Source organism: Branchiostoma belcheri, unplaced genomic scaffold, assembly GCF_001625305.1.
Source record: "Branchiostoma belcheri isolate BF01 breed outbred unplaced genomic scaffold, Haploidv18h27 scaffold118, whole genome shotgun sequence".
Classification (NCBI taxonomy): domain Eukaryota; kingdom Metazoa; phylum Chordata; class Leptocardii; order Amphioxiformes; family Branchiostomatidae; genus Branchiostoma; species Branchiostoma belcheri.
The window spans coordinates 595469-607959 of NW_017802580.1; the positions used below are offsets into that span (position 1 = coordinate 595469).

Here is a 12491-nt window from a genome sequence, read left to right on the forward strand (position 1 = left end):
GTTCAATTATCAATGATGTATTAAGTGGTGATTACCTAGTTTTATCTGCCATCATGGATGGCGGGTCTCCGAGTACACAATTGATTATTACATGTTCAATTATCAATGATGTATTTAGTGGTGATTACCTAGTTTTTATCTGCCATCATGTCTGCAATTGTATTTGTTTTAGTTGGATGTGTTTGATATGCTCATATCATAATGTCTTAGATCATTCTTATCTCTCTCTCTCTCTTCTAAGCTTAAGAAAATTATGACACAGCGAAGTACAGACGGATGAGGGCAGCTGAGAGAGCAATTATAAAGGCTACCACATGACTTATCAGACAAGGTGTTATAGTAATGTTGTTGTTATTGTTAATACATGTGTATTACAATTAACCAATCTACTATATTTCTACTACTTCAACTACTACTAATGCTACGAGGGAAGAGGCGTTGCAAGATTTTCAACAAATAATATATATATAAATCATTCCAACAAGGTTTGATTTAAACTTAACATTAACTACTGCCACCAAAAGCAGCCCTACTCCAATGTACTAGTACGCACGATCTTCGCACAAATCAGCATTATAATCTGAAACAAAGACAACACAACAAACGTCAACTTTCACTACTTGTACGGTACTTCCAAAATCCTTTAGAAGTAGAAATAAAGTCCACAGTCATATGTCTTTAAGCCGCTTAAAGCAGTCAGTAAACATGCATTTTGACAATAGAAAAAATTCAACAACAACAACAACAACAACAACAGCCGTCACTGTCTAACATAATCTCAAAATTAGGTTTAGCACTGTATACTTACCGAAAGTCAGCCAGCAAATGGTACCCGGAAGTAATGCCGGTATCGACCACGCACGGGTCGACGCACGGGTCGAGCAGACGACGTGACAGAAAATCAAAACAAAAGGTGAAATTCTGTCGCCCGTATAGATTTACATGCTAACTTGATCATATCGGCATCTTGAAATGGAACCGGTTCGATCGATTTCGAATAGTCGAAGCGCGTTTCCATTTTCGAACCGTGGCGGGAAATGTGGGCGCCTACCGTGCGTCTGATTGGCTAGCGGTGATGTCATTGACCTGTGCAGCAGCGACATTAGCGGCCAGCAGTGGTACTGCTGGTAACGCAGTTCACCGGAAATCGGACTTTACAAAATGCTTCATATCTTCTTTAAAATATGATATCATACCCCAAGAAACTTGACAGGGCTACTTAGTTACCCCTTGATTATAGACAGTATCAAGACTTTTATTTTCCTTGTGGTATTTCGCAGAAAATAGGGTCTTTAGAATTGGCATTTCGCACCTAGTGTATACTAGTACTAACAAAGCTAAAGCGTTCTGAAGCCGCCGTTCGGCTCTCGGCAATCTTCGGGAGACTTCGGTATATGTTCGTATGGTTCTTTTGGAATCCTCGTCAGGTTGTAGACCGTGTTTACGGTGTTTGTGTTGAGTGTATGATTCTCGGGGATCTTTCAAAGGACCGTGTTTACGGTGTTTGTGTTGAGTGTATGATTCTCGGGACTCTTTCAAAGGACCGTGTTTACGGTGTTTGTGTTCAGTGTATGATTCTCGGGAATCTTTCAACGGACCGTGTTTACGGTGTTTGTGTTCAGTGTATGATTCTCGGGACTCTTTCAACGGACCGTGTTTATGGTGTTTGTGTTCAGTGTATGATTCTCGGGAATCTTTCAACGGACCGTGTTCATTCCTTTTGTTTTGTGAAGGCAACAGACTGAGTAAGTACACACAACAATCACGGTTGTAAAATAGTTTTTAATAGCAAGGACATTTACAAAACAATATAGATTTCAACAAAAACTCGATGGCCTAGCGCCTGTGATTGAACCGGCTGGAATCAAAACAACGCCCCTAGCTTGGTTTGAAGCAAAATTCTAAAAACGTCGAGTGATCGACGTAATCACGAGTGCGTCTTCTATGGACATTTCAGTGCTGTTGATAGCGTAGTTGATAACGCTAACGACAACCGGCTCCTCGACAACGAACACAAAATGTTCGTCCTCAAATTAAAACATAATTATGTGTGTCAAACTCACGCTATACAAATGACTTAGCGAGCGGCTTAGACTTTACGGCTATTCCCCTATTCTCATACATGTACATGCTAATACTCAGGACGCTAGAACTAGTACCGGGGTAGAAAAATATGGCGGACATAATCAAAACGACGCTATCCCGTCATGCATTATAATGACGCTAGAGTGTTACGGTTGTAGCAAAAATAAAAACCTTGTTCGGTATTTCAGATTCAATCCCTGCGTATGTGTTGTGGGTTGCCATTTACTCATATTTTCCTTGAAATATATACATTTCCAGCAAGCTGAGGCTAGGGGTTTCTTAATCATACCGTTTGCGTTTCGAGTTTTGTTAGTCATCGTACGCGTACTTTGTTGCGTACTTTGTTCTGTAGCGCTGATTTCCTTTTGCAAGGACGTTATAGCCTCGTTGGAATAACGATTCTTTTTGTACCGATAAAAGACCGTAAGTTTAGTCTTGCTGATATCCGGCTCCTGAACAGTAAACACAAATCATGCGTCCTCACAACGTGCCCAGGCCCAACCTGGTTACAATGCAACGATGTACTAGTAATGCATCAACAGTTATTTTCGTACTTGTCCGGCTGGGACGCTGAAAAGATGGCGACCATTAACAAAATGACGCTATCCCGTCATGCATTATAGTATATCAGCTTGGCGCGAGACCCGAGTGTTACAGCAGTAGTCTACACGACTTTGGTGATTTATATAACGAAATCAGACAGCTTTAATTTCTCTTTCAGATTTAGGTAGTGTAAGGCAAAAGCTTGTCATTCTTGTTTTCATTTTCAGATTCAAGTCGTCAGGATCAAGGTTAAAACCGTGTTGGGTAACACCGTTCGCCGAATAATTTTTTAAAATCCGTTTTTCATTTTTACGTTGGTTTCTAGTTATAACGTTTGCTTTGTTCAGTTTTGTTCCATTTTTGATTTATCTGTGTCGTTGATTTCCTTTTTGCTACAACGTTATGTTCCTCATCAGTTTACTAACATCCGATTTTAAAAGTAACAGTTACCAACTAACAGTCCATCACAACTTTCAGACAAGTTACGTTCAATCTAAGATAAAATTACTGAGTATGTTACTCCAAGTGATTACACATGATACTATATATCCGTGTTCGGTAGTTATTTTTTTTTCAATTTTGATGAATTTTACAGATTTACGAGCCGAAAGATTTGCGGCGCGGCGGTGGGGACGCCAGGTTTCCCGCCAATAACACAACACCGGATGCAGTGTCAAGTTGGAGATTACAGCGATTTCTTCGTGGCACATAAATAGAACCTGTATAATTACATATTTGTATTTATGTTTTAAAATGGTTGCAGTCGTAGATAGTGATGTTATATGTTGTTGTTATACGGGAACAAACATGGCCGCCGCTGAACTTCTATTGTTCTGCCGAAACAACTGATGCTATACCGCCATGCATTGCGAACCATACTCAAGGCTGTTGGACCGGATTTACAGTTTCTAGACGATTTCTTGAGCCGTCGGACACCCTAAGGTAAGGCCGGAGTGCTACAATTCCGCTAAGAGAAGTATGGTGAAAATCTCATATCGATGAACAAAGATTTCCAGCCGTCTTCCCATAGAATTTTGGGCATATTGTTAGTTGCTTTAGATGTAAGATCGTGCCAGACTTGGTTGTGTTAGTAACGGCAACAATAACGCGAAGGCAACAGGTTGGAATAAAAATAAATGAAGTAGGTCTGATTGCTTTTTCCATCCAAGATCCAACCGATGGTCTCTTGTGACAGGCCTGGTCTCGTAGTGGTACCTGAAAAAATGTAACGCTGCGCCTCTGCCGCTGCAAATATGTCACAGTGGAAGCAAGGAGCTACCTCCTCGGTGAAAGTATGCAAAACTCGTCAAAATTTAAAATTTGACGAACTACAGCTCATATGCACACATTATCACGTTTAATCACAATAACATAATGTTAAGTTACCGTATCCGTTTCCAAGTGAATTCTAAAATACTACACAAACTGTCGCGGAGGCACTGCGACCTTTGAAGTGACAGAACACAGTTTTCGCCCTATGGGGATTTCTATAGTTAAGCACCCCAAGGTGGCTCACTTCGACGCGGTAAAATTATAGTAGGGTGCACTAGAGTAACACGGCCAACTAGTACATCTACAAAATAATAGAAAACAAAAAAGTTATGTTTTTAACATCGTGACGACCTCTTTTATTTGGCCACCTGTGGAGGTCAAAGGAACTGCAGGCGGCTCACCATGGAACGCAGTTGCGTAATGCGGCGCATTTATACACGAACAGGGAAATCTTCACAGTACTAGTATGTATCTTGTACACTGTATCAGATTACTAGTATACAGTGTACAAGCCGATGCATTACTATACAACACAGCTCAGTTTACTCCTGGTTACATCTCACATAAGTCGCTTGATTCAAGGAGCTTTTATCACAGAAGAATGTCCTTGCTTGATTCAATAGTTCTGCCCGCACTACTTTCTATACCCACGCTCATTAATACTGTGTTCTCCGACCTTGACATTAAACAATACCATGACCTTTGACCTAATGAATATTAATTAGTAGTAGCGTGGGTTATGGCCGGCCGGTGTGTCACGACTTCGGGAGTGAGGAGCGAGTGTTGTTTTATAAAGTCAGTGTTGACCGATAGAGGACACAGATGAAGTAGCCAACGCCACAAGATTTGAAGATCCATATTTCGTCTTCCATGCCCACAGGTATCTTGTTATTTTTTTTTCATTCTCGGTATAAAAAAATGCTGCGTTGTTTACAGCATTTAGTATCCAGGCCCTGGCAGTCACGGAGCCTGAGTCACGTAGATATGCTTCCCGATTCTCCCTATCATAGTCCCTCTTCCTGAAAGCAAAATCAGTGACTTGTTGGAATGTACAAATTATTATCGTGATTGCTTTGACAGTACTATGTTGTTTATTTCGACGTTCTTAGATTTTGGAACGTTTAATACCTCCATAATACGATATCTTCGAAAGTTCGTTTTCTACCGTAAATACTCATGAATGCATGATATTTACTCAAAAGGGAAAAGGTACCCATACACAAATCTCACAGAAAATGTGCGTTTGTGGCTTCGCAAATTCGTCTTTTTTGCTTGATATATGATAGTTTGGTGTGAAGTTTGCGATTTGACCCCAAATGGTGACGTTCCCGATCGCGCGTTGTTGGCCCAAAATGGTGACGTTCCCGATCGCGCGTTGTTGGCCCAAAATGGTGACGTTCCCGTTGCGCGAAAATGGTGACGTTCCCGATCGCGCGATGTTGGCCCGAAATGGTGACGTTCCCGTGCTTGCCATTTGGGAGCTGAGTAATGAAAACACATGCGCGCACTGTCGCTCTAGAGTGGTGAATCTCCCGTACGGGAGTCCGTGGCTCCACGTGGAGAGTTTCCCGCGCGGGAACTGTGCCTCATACATGGCACGTTCCCGCGCGGGAAACTCTCCACCTCCCGTACCTCGGCTTACCTGACTATCTAGTATTATTACTACTACTACTAATTAAATGGAGGACAAAAAAGTAGAGATGACATACCACAGTCTCTTTCCTCATCATCAGTCACTTTCCCCATCTCTGTATTGTTGTCCATGTCTGTGATACAGCTACAGAGACAAGACTTGTTTTATTAAATAAGACATATACTGGTTAAATAAACTTTTTTCGCAGTTACAGCGTGCAAATTTTACTTGGGGCAACCTATTTTTGAACCTAGGTAGCCCAGTGTGCTACCTGAAATGAATTTTAAGAATGCCCCCCCCCCCCAATCATGCCCACTTGGCTTGCACCGCTGTATCCGGCCGATAGGTGGAGCAACCTAAAATTCTGATGGGCAACCTAATTAAGTAATTTTGCTGTAGGTTGTGCACTGGGCAACCTGGTTCAAAAAAGTATTTTGTAGAGATGAAACTTAAATGTATTTATTTGTGCAAAGTGAAGAAAACAAGTAGATAAGGCCACACCAATTTATTTTCTTGGTTAACGGATTTTTGTAGAAAAAAAATGGAGCGGGCGGGCGAAAAAAAAATAAAAATAAAAATTTGATACTACCTGCCATACAGCCATGTAGTGTGAAATCCAGACTGCTTATTAAGTTACGAAAATACTGGGAAAGAAACAAAAGGCAAGAGAGGATGTACCGTATTGTGTTTTATTTGCTATCCACACCATTTGGGTTGATAATCTTTTTCGTACACGAGCAAAATGCAGAAAACAAGTTTTAGCATGTTACTTCCAAGTTCGACCATCATCATATGTACTCTAAAACATGACACGAATGTTAACTCTCACAAGCAATTTTAACTTTAAAGGGGACAAAATTTATTCAATTTTACATGTACTGTACCTAGATTCTGCCTTGATCCAAAGTTCCAGCTTTCTCAAACAATTTAAGCTTCCGCCACAAATTTTGTCCGCCATGAGGCTCCCGCAACAAAACAAATGACTGAGCCAACATGGTTCCAGAACATCGCATCTGATTGGTCAGAAAGTAAAACAATCCACGATTGGCTACTTTACGTCATGTGACTATGTGTGCAGGAGCGCCTCTAGCGACATTGGTACGAACTGCAGCAATTTCATTGGGGTCTCCCTGTTCAGGGTATTAACGGCCTGTGGGGTCTGAACTATGACGTTTTTTATTTTTATTTTCATTCGGCAAAAAAAGCAAGCGGCGAATCCGTTAACCAAGGAAATAAATTGGTGTGGCCTAAATTTCAGCATTTACCTGTCCAGAAAGGAGCTGAGTTTCTTGGCTACAAAGTCTCGAACTTCCCCTGAGATACCCGTACTGTAGGCTTCTTCATCTTCTTTCTGTACTTCCCTATAGTTAAGAAATTAACAAAAAGGTTTAAAATTATGTCTGAATCACAATTATCACATGTATTTTGGCTATAATACCTGAATCACATTTTATACATGCTTAGAACTGTTTAGTTATTTACTTATGTTTCAAATCCATTTTATATATTCTGGGCCTCATAAAACTCCAAAAATGTTATTAGTTATTACAAACAAAAAGGTTTAAAATGATGTCTGAATCACAATTATCACATGTATTTTGGATGCAATGTCTGAATCACATTTTATACATGCTTAGAACTGTTTAGCTATCTACTTATGTTCCAAATCCATTCTATAATTTGGGCCTCATAGAACTGCAAAAATGTTATTAGTATTTACAAAAGTAAGTCAATTAATATTATACCTGAGACTTCGTTTTAGAGAACCTCCTTTCCGGATCCCTTTCTTGTCTCTTCTGGAGGAACTATCTGGCTCTGTGACGCAAATAAAATAAAAAAAACATTTAGCATTAAAAAAAGCACTCAGCATCATAGTCCGTATCTAGCCGTGGCGACTCTTGATTCGGGCTTACATTGCATTACCCTCAGCATTACCCTCTTGCTGAGGGTAATGCAATGTAAGTCCGTATCATACACATACAGAATTGTATACGTAGTTTACCAAAATATATCGTACTTTATAATAATAATAGGTAGACAAATTGGGCTTGTCCAGGACGGCCCCGGCAAATTATTTGGTGACTGAACAAGCCCATCCGCGAGTGCCAGGCTCTGCCATATGTTGTACAGTTGAATAAAAATTATGTCCCATGACTAAGTATAACCGTTATTAAGCAAATATAATTATTTTGGTAGACTTGCATATAATTTCATGCCATGTGCACCCCAAGATTTTATGAGTATCATACGCGCTAAAACAGAATGACAGCACATGTCCAAAGCTGTCGACACAGGCTAGTACTATCAGCTACTACAGATCACCTGTACAGGCTGCAACTTCAATCACAGCTTCTCTCAGACGCTGTTTTTCGTCTTCATCTTCGGAACTTGACGAACTCATGGTGGCCGCCATGTTTTGAAAAGGAGTAGTCCATTGTTCAATAGGGGTTTTTATAGATTACCGAAAAAAAATTGATGACAAACATTACGTTTAAAATATTTTACGCAGTTGTGGAATGATACGATGTAGATGACGTTATGGATGGCTTGACAATAATTTGTGGTTTTATAAAGATTATATTTCCACCCCTAAATACAGTAGTGTAATAGTCTGAAGTTCCATTGTCGTGACGTCATTACTGGGCGGTCACTTCCGGCAACACGGAAACCGGCATCACAGCGGATGGTGGAATCCTACAACCTTTATTTCTCGAATTATTCCCTTAAAATGACCTTCTAAGTGCAACTTTTATCCAAAATATGTCGAAAACCTTGCTGATAGAACGGGTAAAAATGAAAACGGTTCAAAACGAATGTAGGACGTCCTTCTTTATACCGCGTGACTCACAGGCACATGACTGACGGCTGTCACCTTGAGGGTCCCTTCCTACGTCACCGACCCTTACCGACCCTCAGTATGACATCACTGCGGAAACTTTATATAGAGCAGCCCGCCCTGGCTTCGTCAGTCAGCAGTCGGAGGCCGCTACAGGAAGCAGTCGGCATATTTTCAACCAGAGAGAAGTATTTTCCACACTTACCATGGCTGTGTCCCGCTCCAGGCGGTCTTACTTCAACAACAACAACAGATTCAAACCTGAAGCCAAGATGGGCGGTGGAGTACAGATCATCGGGGCGCTAGACTACGGCTCTTTCGCCGAGGGACAGGACGCGGGGACTGCGATGGCACTGCTATCGGACATACGGCTCATGACCTACGCGTCTATTCTAGCCTGGTTCGCGCTAGGAGTCGGCATGGCCAACGTGAACAAATGGATTCTCTCCCACCACAGTTTCCCCTACCCCTTATTCCTCACGACTCTGCACATGCTAGCCTCGTTCCTTGTGGACTACTTCGTCATCAGATTCACGGATTTAGGAGCAGCCTACGGAGATCCTGAGACGAGACTAAAGCTCCCCAAGCAGCTAGAAAAGAAGATTTTGATTCTGAGTGTGGTTTTTAGTACCAGCGTGGCGCTGGGTAATGTTGGACTGAATTACCTTTACGTGTCATTTACGAAGATGATCGCGGCCACTGCACCTTTATTCACCATCATCCTGGCAAGAGTACTCATGGGTGTCAGGTGAGAAATGTTTGTTTTGTCTGTGGTACATCCATTTTAATAACAAGTTTTGTTAATTTATTATGATTTATTACATCAAGAAGGTTAATTTATTCATTTATCTACTGTACAATTGTATTTATTTATGATCCATCAAGTTATTTACTAGTAGGTAATTTTGCTATCTTACATTTAATATTATCAAGCCTATGTATGTTGAGGCTGCTAACCTTTTTTGTTGGCTGTTATTTTTTGTTTAATCAACAAAATTTATTTTTTTAAGCCTTAAAAGATGTAGTGTACCAAAAGAATGTAAAGCAATGTCATTTATTGAAGCTACATCATGTAATGTGTAAGCTGAATACATAGATTTTATGATTTATCAACTGGCCAAAGTAAAGTTGTGTGATTTTAGAACACAAATTAAACATCATGTAGTGAACAAGCTTCATTACAAAGCAAAGTAATTAGTGGTAGGTACTATTTCGACAAATAACTTCTATTTTGAACTAAAATTCGTTAGTACTGGTAGTCATAAATTCCAATTCCTTTGAAGAAAATGCTAACAGCTGGGTAGAAATTGTGTCAGCATTTCTAAACTCAAGAAACTTTAGTTTATATGGGGCGATTTTGCCCATTTAAATCAACTTAATATAACAGCAAATTTTCTCATTTTTCCTTCATCTAGTTTTGTTGTTGAGTGTTGAGTCGTAAGACTGAAGTCCCCAGCTCTCATGTACTAATGATATTTTTAGATTTGGATACTTGCCTGACACACCTCCTCAATCAACCAATCAGAGTACAGCACACATGTAGAGCCACTCTGATTGGTCAGTAAGGACAGCTCAGCACTAGGCCTTGGTGTCCCATGTGATGTAATGATAAAGCACTCAAGCTTTGATTTTAACATCAACTTTTAGTAATTTTACAATATCTGAGACAAATATGAATATCACAGACAAAATATGCAATTGCCAATATTTTGATATTTATACTTAACAATGTACAGTTCATTATATGGTCAATCATGATAAGTATTTGGAACCAATGCTTCATTTAGACTGCTAGCAAAATTTGTAGCCATGTAAATAGGACGATGCTTACAAATGGAGTTTGGCAGAACCATAACAGTTAACCTCCAGGCTTGGAGAAGAGCAGATAGAGGACTATCAACCCTGGGTCAGTCACCTTAGGCTAGGCTATCTGTTCCATAAAATAACTCACCAACCCTAGAACTGATTTAAATGGAATGTTCTACTTTGGCTCTCTGTGTTGCACTCTGTTAGGCTACAACAATTTAATTTTATGGATGACATCCCTGAAGACCCCCAAACTAGTGAGCGCGGGCGAATAAAAAAAAATTCCAGCCAAAAATAAAAATACTACTATAACCACAAGAATACAAAGCTGGTATTGTGAATTTGCAACAGTACTTAGCAATGTATACGACATGCTGGCTTTTTGTGGCATTTATGAATCAGTACTGTACTATGTACTGAGTTCTTGAGTCTCGGAGCTTCAAATTCGATAGCCTGGGTACCCGGCTCCGTATTGTCCCTAACTAACCATGGACTTAACCCAGGCCTAGACCCAGGCCAGAGCCTCGGTGGAGGTGATTTTTTTTTTTAGGGCGACAGGCGAAATCAATGCACGCGCGGATGTCATCCATAAAATTAAATCAGTGTGGCCTTAGGCGCTGAGTTAGGGTCTACATGGGGGATTCTGGAAACAATTAGTGTTAAATTTAGAGTGTTTTTTCCACTCTAGTGCTGCACTCCATGGGGGGATCCTGGTAACAATCATAATGGTAAATTTAGGATTTTCTATGGTACCTGTGTGTTGCAATCTGAGGGTCTCCATGAAGGGATCCTGGTATTACTATTACTCAACAGTAAATTTTGGTGGGCCAATAACACTTATGAAAAATTAGCACTAAGCTAAGGAGGGCTGGCAACTGTTAATGGTAAATTGGCTTCACATGTTATTGTTAAAGGTGTTGGGTACTCTCCAAGCAGAGGTTGTGGGAGAATGAGGGTTAGCTTTTTATATATGGCCTTTTTTTTTCGTCGCTACCCTCACCAACCGTCGGTGGCCGGTGACCTTCTCTGGCTAATGGATACTGCCTGGCCAATTTGATACTGTTTTTTGCCATTGAGAGGGATCTGCTTGGAGATTACTCTCATCTGCCGAATAAACATACCCCCCGGAATAAACGTACCCCCCGGACAAATCTTCAAAATCAAATAAACATACCCCCGGAATAAACGTACCCCCCGGAAAACTACCAAAATTGACGGGTAACCTGTGTCTCTTGTACTAAAATGCACCCTTACTGATATATGCACAAATCTCTAACTGTTATTTGCAATTAGGAATTTAAATAGACAAAAAAAAGAGCATTTAATATATAAACGTCTTCACGTCGATGATTTGTCAATTTTTTTCACACGAAGTTGAAAAAAATTACTGGTTTTCAAAAAATTAATAAACGTACTGTGCAAAATAAGAACGTACTGGGTGGATGTTTGGGCCCAAAAAAATAAATGTACCCGTATGTTTATTTGGCAGATAAGAGTAGTATTGGGGACAATTTCATCAAAAGTGATTGTATTTATGAGGTGCCTGGCAAAGCTACTTTTACTAGGGTACCATTTTTAAGTCAATGTAGGAAACTTGTGTTGTGCTTTGTTATAGAGGGAACAAAAAAATGACATGGAAAAAATTTGTCACTACAGATTCCCTGTAATTCGTGATGTTGTGTGCAACAGGCCCAGCAAGTATGTCTACTGCAGTATGGTGCCAATCTGCATGGGGGCGCTGCTCAACACTGTGGGAGAGGTGAACTTCCACATGCTGGGATTCATGGCAACCCTCCTGTCTACTATTCTCAGGGCAGCAAAGAGTATCCTACAAGGTTTGTATCTGTTTTTAGTCATCATTAAGACCACACCAATTTAATTTGTTGGTTCTCGGATTTTTTCAGAAAAAATATGAAGCGACAGAGCGAAAAAAAATAAAAATAAAAACAGGTCTAGGCATCCTATTATAGGCTTAAATGCCATGAAATGAGCCATGAAGTCAACACAAAAGGCTGGGTTAAAAATTTAAACAATTTGAATTTTGAACTTTTAATCATACCACTGCAATGATAGATGGGAAAACTGTAACAACTAGGAAGAAAAGGACTTTCCTCAACTGTTCGGGGCAAAACATAAGCATTTTTCAGTTGATTCAGGACCAGAATCTAAATTTTTTTTTTTGTTCAAATCAGAAAAAACGAAGAGGCGAATCCGAGAACCAACAAATTAAATTGGTGTGGCCTAAGCTTTAGAGGACCTTGCCTGACTAAATCTCACTCCTAGTGGCCAGCCCACCCAACAGTTGCCATCAGTGAG

General features: G+C 40.3%; 2 protein-coding genes across 3 annotated transcripts in view; one reads left to right on the forward strand and one right to left on the reverse strand.

The window, feature by feature from the left end:
* LOC109462546 (nucleolar protein 58-like) overlaps nucleotides 1-7976 on the reverse strand; it is a 10839-nt gene extending 2863 nt beyond the window's left edge. Inside the window, exons 1-4 of the mRNA XM_019759103.1 lie at nucleotides 7856-7976; nucleotides 7279-7348; nucleotides 6799-6894; nucleotides 5610-5677 (exon numbers count right to left, since the gene is read on the reverse strand). Coding sequence (XP_019614662.1) covers nucleotides 5610-5677; nucleotides 6799-6894; nucleotides 7279-7348; nucleotides 7856-7946 — 325 coding nt within the window. The 5' untranslated portion in view covers nucleotides 7947-7976. The remainder of the gene's footprint in view (nucleotides 1-5609; nucleotides 5678-6798; nucleotides 6895-7278; nucleotides 7349-7855) is intronic.
* Nucleotides 7977-8189: 213 nt separating this feature from the next.
* LOC109462544 (probable sugar phosphate/phosphate translocator At5g04160) overlaps nucleotides 8190-12491 on the forward strand; it is a 6747-nt gene continuing 2445 nt past the window's right edge. Inside the window, exons 1-2 of one of the 2 annotated variants that reach the window (XM_019759100.1) lie at nucleotides 8190-9117; nucleotides 11832-12010. In XM_019759100.1, the coding sequence (XP_019614659.1) occupies nucleotides 8576-9117; nucleotides 11832-12010 (721 nt within the window). In that variant the 5' untranslated portion in view covers nucleotides 8190-8575. The remainder of the gene's footprint in view (nucleotides 9118-11831; nucleotides 12011-12491) is intronic. The other variant, XM_019759101.1, reaches the window with a different exon arrangement.